This window comes from Heptranchias perlo, chromosome 40, assembly GCF_035084215.1.
Source record: "Heptranchias perlo isolate sHepPer1 chromosome 40, sHepPer1.hap1, whole genome shotgun sequence".
Lineage (NCBI taxonomy): Eukaryota > Metazoa > Chordata > Chondrichthyes > Hexanchiformes > Hexanchidae > Heptranchias > Heptranchias perlo.
The window spans coordinates 11,341,764-11,354,849 of record NC_090364.1 but is presented as its reverse complement, the minus strand read 5'-3'; the positions used below and the strand labels follow the sequence as shown (position 1 = coordinate 11,354,849).

The following is a 13,086-nucleotide window of genomic DNA, read 5'->3' as shown; positions in this document are numbered from 1 at the left end:
GCTCTCTTATATGTAGAGGATAGAAATACTTTGGAAAAACAGAGCTGACACTGACATGGTGTTACTCCCCACTCCTCATGTCCTTGTGAATGAACAATCAGTGCATGTCAGTCGTGTTGAAATGGTTATTGTGGCATTCCTCAAAGTGCGTGAGTTTGCCTCAAATGTTCACTCTTATCCTGTATTCTGCCATAAGCTTAAGGGCCAACTTTAGAGAATTGTGTCCTAGCTTCTAGTTAAAACAGGTTATGTTAGTATTGACCAAAGGAGTTTTTTCTATAATCCAATTTCCCAGTTCAAACATACAATAAAAGTAGACTTGCTGGCTTAAAACGCAATTGCACAGTTGAAAATAACGTGGTGTGCCATTGTCCTCTCAGCTGGAAATATTGTAACTGCTGAATTGTGGCCATTCATTGTGTTTATTAACTTAAACTTCTGAAGGAACAAAAATTAATCACAATAAAGGCAAATGCAGAATGTTTGAAGCCCACAAACTATCACTGTTGAAGGATGTGGTTCCACAGCTACATTTGGCTGCAGGGAGGAAGCAAGAACAAATCAACCTGCACTACATTTCTCTGCTTTCATCAAAATGTTGCAGAGCAACGTTGGCAGACGCTTATGTTATGATTCAGGCTTGTTGTTTTCCCTTGTAGCAGTTGTGCAGCACTTTCTATAAATAGAATTTTCCCCCAAAGAAGCTCTGATCACCTCTGCCCTCATAGAGGATAACGCAACCTGGGTCTGACAACCCAATTGTAGTGAATTGTATACTGAATTTTAGAAAAGTTTACAATATGTCTTTGAAAGGTGTAAATACCAAATGCAAGACAAAAGTCGTAAGGGATATAAATTGTTTTTATTTACAGATTAAGCACAGTAAGAAATGAGAGATGGGCAAATGGTAGTTACAGATACTACTGGAAAAATCCAGAATAATGTCCACTAATGGATAAAAGTTTCCCTTTTCAAATTACCTGTAGTCCCGAGAAGGACCATGGTAAACTGAAAGCTGTCCTCTTTCCATGATCAGAAGCTTATAGAACAACTCTTCTCCAGTTTGTAGCTTAATCGATGAGACTTTCTCTCTTCTCAAGAGAAATCTCAATGACATTCCCTAACTGTAGGAAAAGCTCAGCTTCAAACATAAGTTCCCTTTTGTCAGAATTACACAGCAAAAGGAACTGTGCGGTTTTTACATGCAGCAATGATACAATCCTTTAATAATCTTAAAATTAAATATAATGTTACAAAAATCCTGAAAGGCACTCAATTTAAAATAGATACTAAAAATATCTACCATAAAATACTGATACGGAACTTCAGCATTGACAATTGCTTGCTCTGACGGTCCCAGAATCAGAAATGCTCAGCATCTGTCTCCCAAGCCATGCATAAAATCACCAGATGAAAACACCAGCCAGACATTTGGTACCCTTACACCAGATTGGTTCAAATTTCATATTCATAGGTACATTGTGATTTAATGATCTTTTATCAGTAAGCAAGAAGGAAAAGCATCAATCATTCACTTAAAAAAAACTTCAAAACTGGTAGTTAGCAACAGCCACCAATCTAATGAAAAAACAAACTAACCGATCAAATCGTTCAATATTGTTTTGAATTATTTCCAACTGACATTCTTATTCGGCTCACGAGCTATAAGGGATTCTAATATAAGGAAAATATTTTATTTTATTTCCTTACCTTGTGATGGGGATAAAGGCATATATATTTATTTTTTTAAAAAACGCATTTCACTGAAAATTTCATTAGTGATATTCTCTCCTCCTAGTACAAACCACCATCTGACTTGCCGTGAGCAATGCCATGCCAGATTTAGTATTTGAAATCATATATAAATTGAAATAATTTTCAATCTGACACCATAAATACAGGAGATGCCTAATCAATATGGCTCTTAGATGATTTGATGGAGGTGTAGATTTGATGGGGGTCTAGCATAATGTCCATTAATATCAATGAGAAAGGTATCAAACATCTAACCCAACAAATCTGCCACCTAGTCAGTGTACAGTATCCCTCTGAATGCTGCCAATTACCTATTGTTTGTTCAGGAAATGAATGTAAGCAATTGTCCTGCCAGGTGTTAAGTCGAGGTTTAATGACTATCCTGCCTCTGCTACCCATTGTGAGTTATAACCTGATGAGCCAGTCAGTGAGATGAAGCATCCTGAAGGACATGTGTGTATATATAATTATATGACTAATCAGAAAATGCAGTAGCGATTGAGGGTGTGGATGGAAAGAAAGAACAAACTTGCATTTATTTAGGGACTTCCATGTCCTTAGGATGTCCCAATGAATTACTTTTGAAGTATAGCTACTGTTCTAATAAAGGGAAACATGGCAGCCAATTTGCACAAAGTAAAGTTCCACAAACAGCAATGAGATAAATGATCAAAGAATCAGTTTTGGTCTTGTTTGTTACACTTGAAGCTTTTACTTTTCAGATGCCGACTGTCCTGTGCGTTTCCAGCATTTTCAGTTCAGTTTTAAATTTCCAACATTTACTGTTATTACTTTTAACACTACCCAGTTAATTGTTTTACCCAGAATAATACTTGGACAGTTGGCTTGGGTGGATGGGACCACGGGGGTGAGTTCTTTGTGATCCAATTTTTAAAAATACTGTGCTCTTGTGTTTTCTGCAGGCAAAGTTAATGCAGATAGAGAAGAGACTAGGATCAGCAAATCAAGCTCGCAATGATTCTGCCTTGAAGAAAGCACAAGAGGTAGGTACCAAATGGGACTATTGCTTAACTGCTTATGAAAAGTAATGTGCTCAGGCTTTACGTAGTGATCCAGTAGTATAACAGTAGTGGCTTAGTACCCTTCTGGATGCAGTGAGGGTCAATTTTAAATTTACAATAATCTCCAGAAAATACCCTTCATTTCTTTTATATTTTATCCATTTCTTATAGATATTAAGATATTGAAGTTAGATCCTGCAAATCTATATGACTCAAACAGTGTTACTTCATGCATCTATACTTGTATCCATCCATACTCTGTCAGCTCAAATACAAGCATCTTGTCTTGTAATCATCTTCTCTATATGCTTATAAATTACCTGTTCACTCATACAGATACTATCTCGGTAGCCCTAACCCTTGGCAGGAACTCATACACTCCCAATACAAGAATAACCCTCACTGCAGCTCGAACTATACCTTGTGGGTTCTCTCCCTGCGATTTGGCATGCATGTACTCTCTCTGAGGGATGTTAAATGTTTCTGGGTACTGTAAATTATAGTGCAGGAGAAAGGAATGAAAGTAAGGCACATAAACATGGCCTGGAAATAACAAAAATGGAAAAGACAGCAATTTTCAATTGGAAGTTTTGTTTGGGGGATGTAAATTTATAAACTTCTTTAAAACCCATCGTTTAGCTTAAAATCTTCGTGGGTTTTTGCAGATTCCAATATAGTGGAAATATTATTTATTTGCGAATGCGCAAGTGATACAATAAACAGTGGGAAAAAATTCAAAATACAAACTATAAAGTAGGGAGATAAACTATGCATGCGTTAGCTATTCAGTAGCCTTGGGGTCAGCCCTGTGGAGTCTGGAAAATCCTCCTCATAGACCTGTGTGAAATGAGCAGCCATTCAGTAGTTGTGCGGCATCCTTAACTGCACCACAGCTACACAAAGGGCAGTTCTTGAGTCCTCAGGTGTGGTCATTTACCGCACACCTTGCTATATCTAAAACGGTTAAGCTTGCACCACAGGTGGCGTGGCAGCTCACAGCCATGCAGTCTCTCCTCAGCGGGTAGTGGAAGTAAACATGTCCTTCAAACAGTAATCCATTGTGCATGAAATGCTTTCGAGATGTTTCATTTTTAAGGGCATCATTTTATACATGAAAGTATTACAGGATTGGTACATCTGACCTCTTTTTGTATAAATTGAGTTCAGACTGTTAATAGCTGTTACTCCATTTTGTGTATAGCTATCTTTCATGTTGTGCATTAAAAGAGTGAGAAAAAATAAAATGTTGGTGTAAGTTGATGCCATCACGTAGGAGCTGTTTGAGCTGAGCCAGTAAATGGGATTAGCTATATTAGAACATAAGAAATAGAAGCAGGAGTAGGCCATTACGACCCCTCAAGCCTGCTCCGCCATTCAATAGGATCATGGCTGATCTTCAACCTCGATTTGGGCAAAAGCCAAGTGCCACTGAGTGTAATAGTTCCAGTAAAAGAGGAGTAAAGGCCTAAAGTTAAGCCATGGTTTTCTCATTGTGCACGGCCATGTTATTCCTGACCTAGAGTTTAAACTTACTCTATCCAACTATACAAGGAAATAAAATTGGACAAAAGTCAGATTTCTATATTCTTTTCATCCACTGATCTGTGTCACCTTTTAATACAAGATTGCTATAAACTTACCTTCCTCTCTCTGCCCCACTCGTCCATTGGTACAAAAGAGGAAGGGGTTTTGTGAATGCAAGAAAAATGATGAAAATGTACAAATCCACAAATTAATTTTACCATTTGGTGCTGATGCATGTGGAACATTGTATATGTAAACAAAATGGCTTAATAAAGATGTGCTGATTTGGCTAATATCCATCGGAACTCCTAAGATCAGTGCCTGGAAGAGGTTCATTTGCAGTGATGCACAAGTAAAGATTCAGTGGAATTTTATCAGACTTTTCTCACTGGTAAACTTTTGAGGCTGCTGCAGGAAAACAGATGTTTTCACACTAGTGTTTCAGTACCACGCTAAACTGGTGTCTTTATAGTGTAAACCACTATTGGTTCATTGTAAAACTAACACTTCTGACTATGTAAAGTCTGTCAGTGTCCTGAAATTGTATTGCAGCTTGTAAGGTGCTTCTCCTCACTGTTCTCAGCATGCATGGATGCCCATAGTGATTTGCTTATTTCTCCAGGAAGTGTTGTTTGATATGTACATCGTATAAGACAGTGGCTGTTTTACGAGTTCTCCTCTTATTTAACCCTCCATTTCTGCAGCTGAGTCTTGCTGTTCAGTTCATATCTTCCAGTTCCACATGTTGCCTTTTAGGTTCCCATCACATGAGGAGAAAGGGGAGAATGTGATGGAAGGGCCAGTTGTACAAGGAGTTGTTTTGCAGGTGTTTTTAAATGGTTTCTATCTTGTATCTGTTAGATTGCTTTGTTACATTACTGCAGAGTTTCAGCTTGTGGCTGAAGGAATTTTTTTTGCAACTCAGACCTTTAGTGTGCTAATTATCCTGCAGGTGTTGGGTTGAGTCCAAATTCTGAACAGCTACAGACCTGCACGCAGATTCTGAATGTGAATTGACCCAAATTCAAAATATTTTATTTCTACATATTTTGATAATTTATAAAAGTAAAACATTCTCTCTTGACAAACTATATAATGGGGAATGTAGAGAATCAGTAGTGGTTGTGCCAATGATAAATGGCAAGTGGTAAACCTATTTTAGCAATCCTGTTTTGGGGTTGATATCACTCCATGATAAATGCACTGCTCATTGCATGAAAGTTGGAACTAGTAAAGCATTGCACCAAAGTTGAAAGCCACTTGTGTGGGAAACACTCATTGATTTTTTTTTAAAGTGGGGAGGTGGCACAGGTGCAGATTTCATGGTCAACTGGCCTGTTTTTTATGCAGGAATATTGATTGTATGGAGCTGTGGGAATATACAAAACTGCTGTACCCATCTGAGATGCTAGAGACATTAATATCAACTCCTTCATCACCAGCACAGCATGTCTGCTCAAACACTGGTACCCTTTACTAGGGCAACCAAGCAACTGGCTCAGTTTACATCGTATACAACAATGCATTTAAGGAGAAACTAGATAAGTACATAAGGGAGAAAAGAACAAAAGGATATGCTGATAGGGTTAGATGAAGTAAATAGAGTGGGAGAGGGCTCGTGTGGAGCATATACACCGGCATAGACTAGTTGGGCCGAATGGCCTGTTTCTGTGCTGTTCTATGTAATTTGCATGAAAATTGCTGAAATATAATGCCAGGCGTGAGTGAATTGCTTGCACTTACATGGGACATACTGGATGTATGTAGATGGGTTTGGGAATTTTTCATGACACAATCTTCAGCTACCACCAAAGTATCACATTTTTGGTCCCCACAATATCTACACAATTACTGCAGGCCCTCTTAACTTTTGTAAACTCTATATGTCATGTTTAGAAAATTTATAGTCCTTTACTAATTTTATAAATGTTTCACAGCTATAGAGGCCTCCAGGAATAAGGATAGGCAAAACATTTATAATGTTGTGCAGGTTCCTACTGGTGATGCTGTTGGTTTTAGATGCATTGTTGTTCCCAATAGGGCCATCAGCAGGCAGCTGTGAGTTACTACAGCAGTGGTGCATAAAGATAAGTTCCTCAATCATTTATTCTACCTGCCCAATAATTAGAAGCGCAATGATCTGGTCAGCAGATCAAAGACATAAGTGTGGGGGGAGGAGAGAAATGTATTCTTCTTCACTTTCTCCCCCCACCCTCCAACACAGTCAGTATTTAGTTAATATAATTAGTTAATGTAAAAAGGCTTTAAAAAAAATATACACCCCTACCTTGCTGGAGATGAAATATTGTTTACTGGTATTTTGTTCGGTAATTCTGTACCAGCTAATTACTGCTGTGTACTTGGCTGGTATTCTCTTAGCTCAGGAGCCTCCTGATTGACATTTGGAAGGGAGGAGGGTAAATGCAGACCTACAAGATTTCCATTGGAGCTGCTCCCAGGCAGTTCTGTTCACCAACTTCAGCTAAGCAGCTGTCCCTCTCTTCCTGAGTGTGGAGACTCAAATGGTGGGTGTTTGTGAGAAGGTGAAATACTACAAATCTCTCCAATAAGGGAGGAGAGTGCTTTTTAATCTTTATACCTCAGTATTGGTGGGGGAGCAGAGGAAGTACTTTATATTGAAAGTATTGCCATATAATTTTTTCCATTAAACATGTGGTGTTCTAGGACATATTTCTATTTGTAGTATGTTCTGGCTCTAACAGGAACACAACCCAGCACAATCATGAACCGTGGCCCAGGTAGGGGTTACGTTTTTTTTACAATTTTAATTTTAGTTCGACGTTACTACTTGGTCCTGCGTATCTTCACAATAGTGAAGATACCCGATAGTTTACGTAGTTTATTTTATATTAGTTGCCAGTGAACTGTCTGAATCGAGCTTCTAGTAGCCATTGGGTGTATTTGTTGGCATGCAGTTCCTGTTGATACATGAAAGTAGCCGTGTGCTGCCGAATGCACACTGAAGGCCAAATTTTCAAGCCAAAGCTGGTCTATGATGATTTCTTGTGAAAATAAGTGTTTGAAGAAAAATTACGAGGATAGGTGGACAAATTGAAATGTGCAGAGGTTTTAGTGCTTAAATGAGATTGGACAGTGATGTAAGAGGGGATAAAATTATATGTGAATTTTTTTGAAAACCTCAGAAGGATAAAAAGATTACATTAAAGGATATGCAAGTAGTGAAGGTGTAAATTAGGACTGCTGTATGAGCTCAGTGTTCACACCCACTGCCCAGCCGCCATTCTATATGGGCTCAGTGTTCACACCCACTGCCCAGCCGCCATTCTATATGGGCTCAGTGTTCACACCCACTGCCCAGCCGCCATTCTATATGGGCTCAGTGTTCACACCCACTGCCCAGCCGCCATTCTGCTCCATAGTGGGAGCTAACAGAGCACCTCAGTTTTCCAACAGCACAATGAACCTCATTGCAAGCTTCACTATATATTTCATTAAAAACACTGAGCCTGAAGTTTAAATTAACTCCATTATGCTATAAAATAGTTTGATTTATGTATCAAAATTAAAAATAGTTTGACTGAAATATTCCGGAACAAAATGAAGAATAGGCTCCTCTATATACTCCCAAAATGGAAGATGGGGTTCGTGTGAAGTTTGGAAGTGGGGAGTGCAAATACTTAAATATAATATTGAAACTTTAGTAGTTACTGTCACAGGCAGAATTTTGGAACCATATTAATGACAAACACGTATCTTCTAACTCGGATGGATTTCCAGGGCAATAACCCTGTGTGTGTTGAACCCCCTTTATTATCAGGATTGTCCCTCGCTTATTACTGTAATTATACAGTTGCAGTCTGCCTTTGCTGTACAGATTTGCAAGGAGTACAGAATTGTTTTTGCAGTGAGTCTGCACATACTTGAAAAAACCCAGTGAACTGATTTCAGAGTGCCCTGCGGAGAAGTGCATCTCCAGTTTCAGAACTATTCACACGCGTTACAACGTTTGATTGGATGAGCCACCAATACTAGAGTGCTTTTAAGGCCCCAGTTAAACTCCTGGTGCACTAATCTCGAATCTTGGAAGGACCCTGGAAAAACAGCCTGATTTTCCTCCTCTTCCTCTTGCGATCGATAAGTTATTGATGTCACAATGACTTGACAGCCTTCATTCGTTGACATCTAATGACACTGCTATGGCATCACTGAACAAGATGAGACAAGTCCGTTTAACTCAAGTAAGTGAGCAAAGTTCTTTTTTAAAATCCAATGAAACCATGTTCTGAAAAATCTGGTATTCAAAGTGAGTAATGAGACAATTACAGAAATTTTGTGGTTTGGATAATGTATAGTATGAGTTGTGATGTATCTGTTTTATGATTCATTGGCATTCTTTGGACATTAATAGAGGTATACATGACAGAAGCAGATAGTGTAGAGAATTTAATTCCCAACTGAATAATCGGAGGGGTTAACAAATGGAATGGATTTCTGACACGGATATCAAAATTTTGTATGCAGCTGTCGGAATCAAAATCATGGCTGGGGGATTCTTTCTAACTGAGTGCAATCAGATTGGGATTTATTTTGTAGATAGAGTTGAGAGTGGAGGGAAGTTACTCATGCCTCTTGACCCTGAAAATTAACAATGAGCCCGTGGTTCGTTACCAGTGCTCTGAAGCTTCAGTGCTTTGTTGTAACCCTAATTTTATTATGGAAACTGCTTTTAACAGGAGCGCGCTGTATATCCAGTGAAACAAACTGCTAGCTGCAATATTGTTTAACAGGTGGTGTATCAACCCCAGACTCTACAGGTGGTGCACTGAACTAGCTGAAGTAGTGATGAATTCTGCTCTAATACTAGATGGTTTGTTCTCTCTTTCCTTCTGCCACCACCCAAAAAGTTAATTGTTCATTGGATCAATTCAAACTCAAAAAGGACCACAGTTTAACCGTATTTATCCTGTCCTAAATTTTGAAGAAGGTTCACTGGCTTTACTGGCAGGTTCTTCTGTTTCTTTGTCTCAGATTCCTGCACCTTTTCAACCAGAAATGCAATTTGACTTGAGCAGCAAAGAGAAGTTCAAGTTGGCAAAGAAAAATGAGAAACACCAGTTTGGCAAGCCCACTGTGGAAACGGAACAGGTTCCACTGCACAATAGTAGGATTTCTTGGAATACATGTAGCCAACCAGCTGTGGAAAAAAGAGGGGTTCTATTTCAAGATAATAGGATGGTCTATATTACATTTCACAAGCCTGTTACAAAGAAACGACAGAGTTCGTTACACAGCAGAGCTCCACCTGACATGCTTGCTAAACCTGTTGCAAAGAAGCAACCGATTATGTTACAAGGCAATAAAATAGTGTACAATACATTTGATACCCCCATCACAAAAAAACAGGCTGCATTGCAAGAGGCTCTGGCCCCGTCTGATTGTGTTGAGGCCGTTCCGGAGAAGCAAGAGGCTGTATTACGTGATTGTCGATTTTCTGATGCGTCAGACAAGCCAGTTACATTAAAGCAACAGACTCCATTGCAGCACAATAGATCTCTGCATAAGTCTGCTGTTGGGAAGCAGCAAATTACGTTACATAATAAATTTGCTAAAACCATTTTAAAGCATAAGGTTCCATTGCAGGATTGTCGAATATTATCAGGCAAACCTGTTATATTAAAGCAACAGGCTCCAATGCAACATAATGGAATTCTGTCCAATGCATTTGTTGGGTCTTTTGGAGACGAGCAACAAGTTGCATTACAAGATAATAGATCTGGTAAGCCTTTGATAAAGCGGGAAGTTCCACTGCAGGATTGTAGGGCTTCTGCTGAATCTGGCAAAGCTGTTATATTAAAACAACAGGCTGTATTACAGTATGACAGAACTTTAAGTATTAAACACAAATCCACTGCAGATGAGCAGCAGGTTGCATTAATAGATAATCAAACTCGCTGTAACTCATTTGGGGACACCATATTAAAGCAGCATGAGGCTTCATTAAAAATTAGTAGAACTTCCAAGAGTATGTCTGTCCAGTTATCTACAGAGAAGCAACAGGTATATGATGGTATGCTTGTTAAGCAAAAGCAGGTTCTTTTACAAGAGGGTAATAGTCCCATGAATACCTCTAGAAAGCCTGGTACAGAACAGCAACATGTAATATTACATGAGAGTAAGACTCCCTGTATTGTCCTTGGTGAGTCTGATGTAGGTAAGCCGCGTGTAATATTTCAAGAGAATAAGACTCCTTGCAATACATTTGGTGAGACAACGGCAGAGAATCAACGTACAGTGTTACAAGAGAGTAGAACTCCCTATAATGCATTTGATGAACCTGCTGTGGAGCAGCAGGTTCCATTGCCAGATAACAAGGCTCCCAAAGACATTTGTGAGCCTGTTCCAGACAACAGAAAACGGGTGATTATACAAGATAGCATAATTCCCTACAATACAAAGAGAGCCACAGCCTGGGGCGTTCGAGCTTGGGATGAGTGGGCGAAAAACCGAAATAACTACCTCATGGAAAATAGTATGAAATGCGATGAGTCGTTCCTTTATGTGCCAATACTGTCTCATGAAATAACTCATGATGAACTGAATTTCTGGCTGTGCCACTTTGTGGAGGAAGTCCGTCGGCAAGATGGATCATTTTACCCACCTAATTCTCTCCGACTTCTGTGCTGCTCCATCTTGCGATACTTGCGTGAAACCTGCAAGCGACTAGACATTGATTTCTTTAACAAGTATAACGTGGAGTATACTGAGTTTCGGACTGTCCTTGACAGGCGGATGAAACAACTTAAACAACAGGGGATTGGTACTGTAAGGAAACAAGCGCAGCCTTACACAGAAGAAGAAGAAGAAAAACTGTGGCAAATAGTTTTTCAACTTCGAGATGCAAAAAGTTACAGTTACGCTGTCTATTTCTACCTCTGTAAAGTCTTTGGTGTACACGCAGCAGCTGAACACAATAAATTGGTGGTTGATCAGTTTATCTTTGGAGCTGATGAAATTGGAGAATATTTGGAATTTGTGGCAAAGCCTTACAGAGATGGAATCCAGAGGACAAAGGGACACACTCGGCAGTATGCAGACTTGTCCAACCCGAGATGTATTGTTTCTCTCTTTCGTCGCTACCTCAGCATGGTTCCCAGTGATGGTCCGTTTTACCGGCGCCCACTTCCCGGAAGGCTGGAGTTCTGCCAGCAGGCCATAGGAGTTCACACTCTGGAGCGATACTCCAAAGAAATCTGCGAGGCGGGTGACATTTCAGGACGCCATACTGGCCAATCTGGAAGGGTAAGTATAAACAGTGTTTTATTATTAATATTGCTTACGCAATAGACATTTTATTTCCTATTATCTAAACTATCCATTTTAATGCATCTAACAGTCTATGTGTAGAAGAAACCCATCATGGGTACTTTGTTAGATGCTAAATTTGTGTCTCGCATTCTCGCTATTTTTAAAGGTCAAGTGACAAAGCCTAGATTTTTACACAATTGTGAACTGGAAGAACAATTTTAAAAAGTTGGATCGTACCGTTTTGTATTTCATTTTATTACCCCGTCCCTTTTTTTTTCAGTGCCCATTTTGACCCCAATCACTGGTTCTGCTGCCTCCCTCTACTTTGCTACTTATGCTTAGATAAGGTCAGATTCAGACTTAGGCTGCAGACTTCCTAGGAATGCCTTCATTGTCACCCAAGATTATCCAGTGGGAGGTAATATTCAAGCAGGCCATCAGATAATGTCATTTGTCTACTTATCTCCCCCACCTTTCTAACAGGAAAGCTCATTTTCTGCACCTTGCTCTTCCCAGTAGTTCAGGAGTCTTGTCCAACTGCAACATGGTTAATGACTGGCAGCCCTGGAATTTGAATTTACAACCAATAGGCTGAAATTCTACATTGAGCTTCCCACCAAAAAGTTGTCTAATGGCAGTGGAGCCCTGGGAGACCAACTTCATGAAGCTAAAGTTGATTTTAAATGAGGATCCTGTTAAGATTGTACTACAAGTGCATCAGGACGCCTTCAAGCATTGAGGTTAAGATCCCATTTGAGTTGTGTCCAGTAACAGGCATGGTTGACCAATGGAAAGATTATGCCTGTGTAATTACTGCCTGCTTTCACAATGAGGAGATGATGGTTATGGAGGTTGAGGGGAGCTTGGGGAAAATCTTACCCAATACACTGGTAGCCAGATTTCTTTGAGATTATTTCAGCAAGGATGAGACTTGATCAGGATTCTGACCAGAATTTTGCTTCAGTGAGAATGTGGACTTATTTAAGTGTATGCGCCATTCAGAAAATCAACTCGGATTTCCAATGTTGCAACCCCAGATTCATACACAACCATCTGGAATAAAAACCTGATCCTATTGTGAAGAGCTCACAGTGGAAGGAAAGACATTTAGGTTTTTAGCAGGCAGTGATTTATACAGGAGTGCATGATCTTATCAGTTGTGTCTGTTACTGCGGCAACTTTTTTCTAGTTAATGAAATTTTAGTAGGTGAGGACAATGTTGTCAGGGCAGCTAGATTAATTCGATTTGACAGATTGAGTCCCTCTGTGATCATTGCAATAAGCATTATTGCATACACAACCTATGTGCAGCCACTACCTATATGCTTCCTCTTAGCAGCAAAAGTTGTAGATTATTATTTTTGACTAGCAAGGATCTTTTAAATGGGCTCACTATATTAAAATCCAAAGTGGGTTCTCTTTAGGTTGCATTTCTTGCAATATATTCAAACATTTAAAGAAGAATTTGCTTAACTTTGCCAAAAGAATACATTTTCAA

At 39.3% G+C, this 13,086-nt stretch overlaps 1 protein-coding gene across 7 annotated transcripts in view; it reads left to right on the top strand.

Moving 5' to 3' along the window:
- Positions 1 to 13,086, top strand: part of LOC137305688 (activating transcription factor 7-interacting protein 1-like) — a 166,571-nt gene that overhangs the window by 97,351 nt on the left and 56,134 nt on the right. For 4 of the 7 annotated variants that reach the window (XM_067974598.1, XM_067974597.1, XM_067974596.1 and 1 more), the window contains exon 6: positions 2,679 to 2,759. In XM_067974598.1, the coding sequence (XP_067830699.1) occupies positions 2,679 to 2,759 (81 nt within the window). Of the gene's footprint in view, positions 1 to 2,678; positions 2,760 to 9,311; positions 11,583 to 13,086 lie in introns of all 7 variants that reach the window. The other 3 variants (XM_067974593.1, XM_067974594.1, XM_067974592.1) reach the window with 1 other exon arrangement.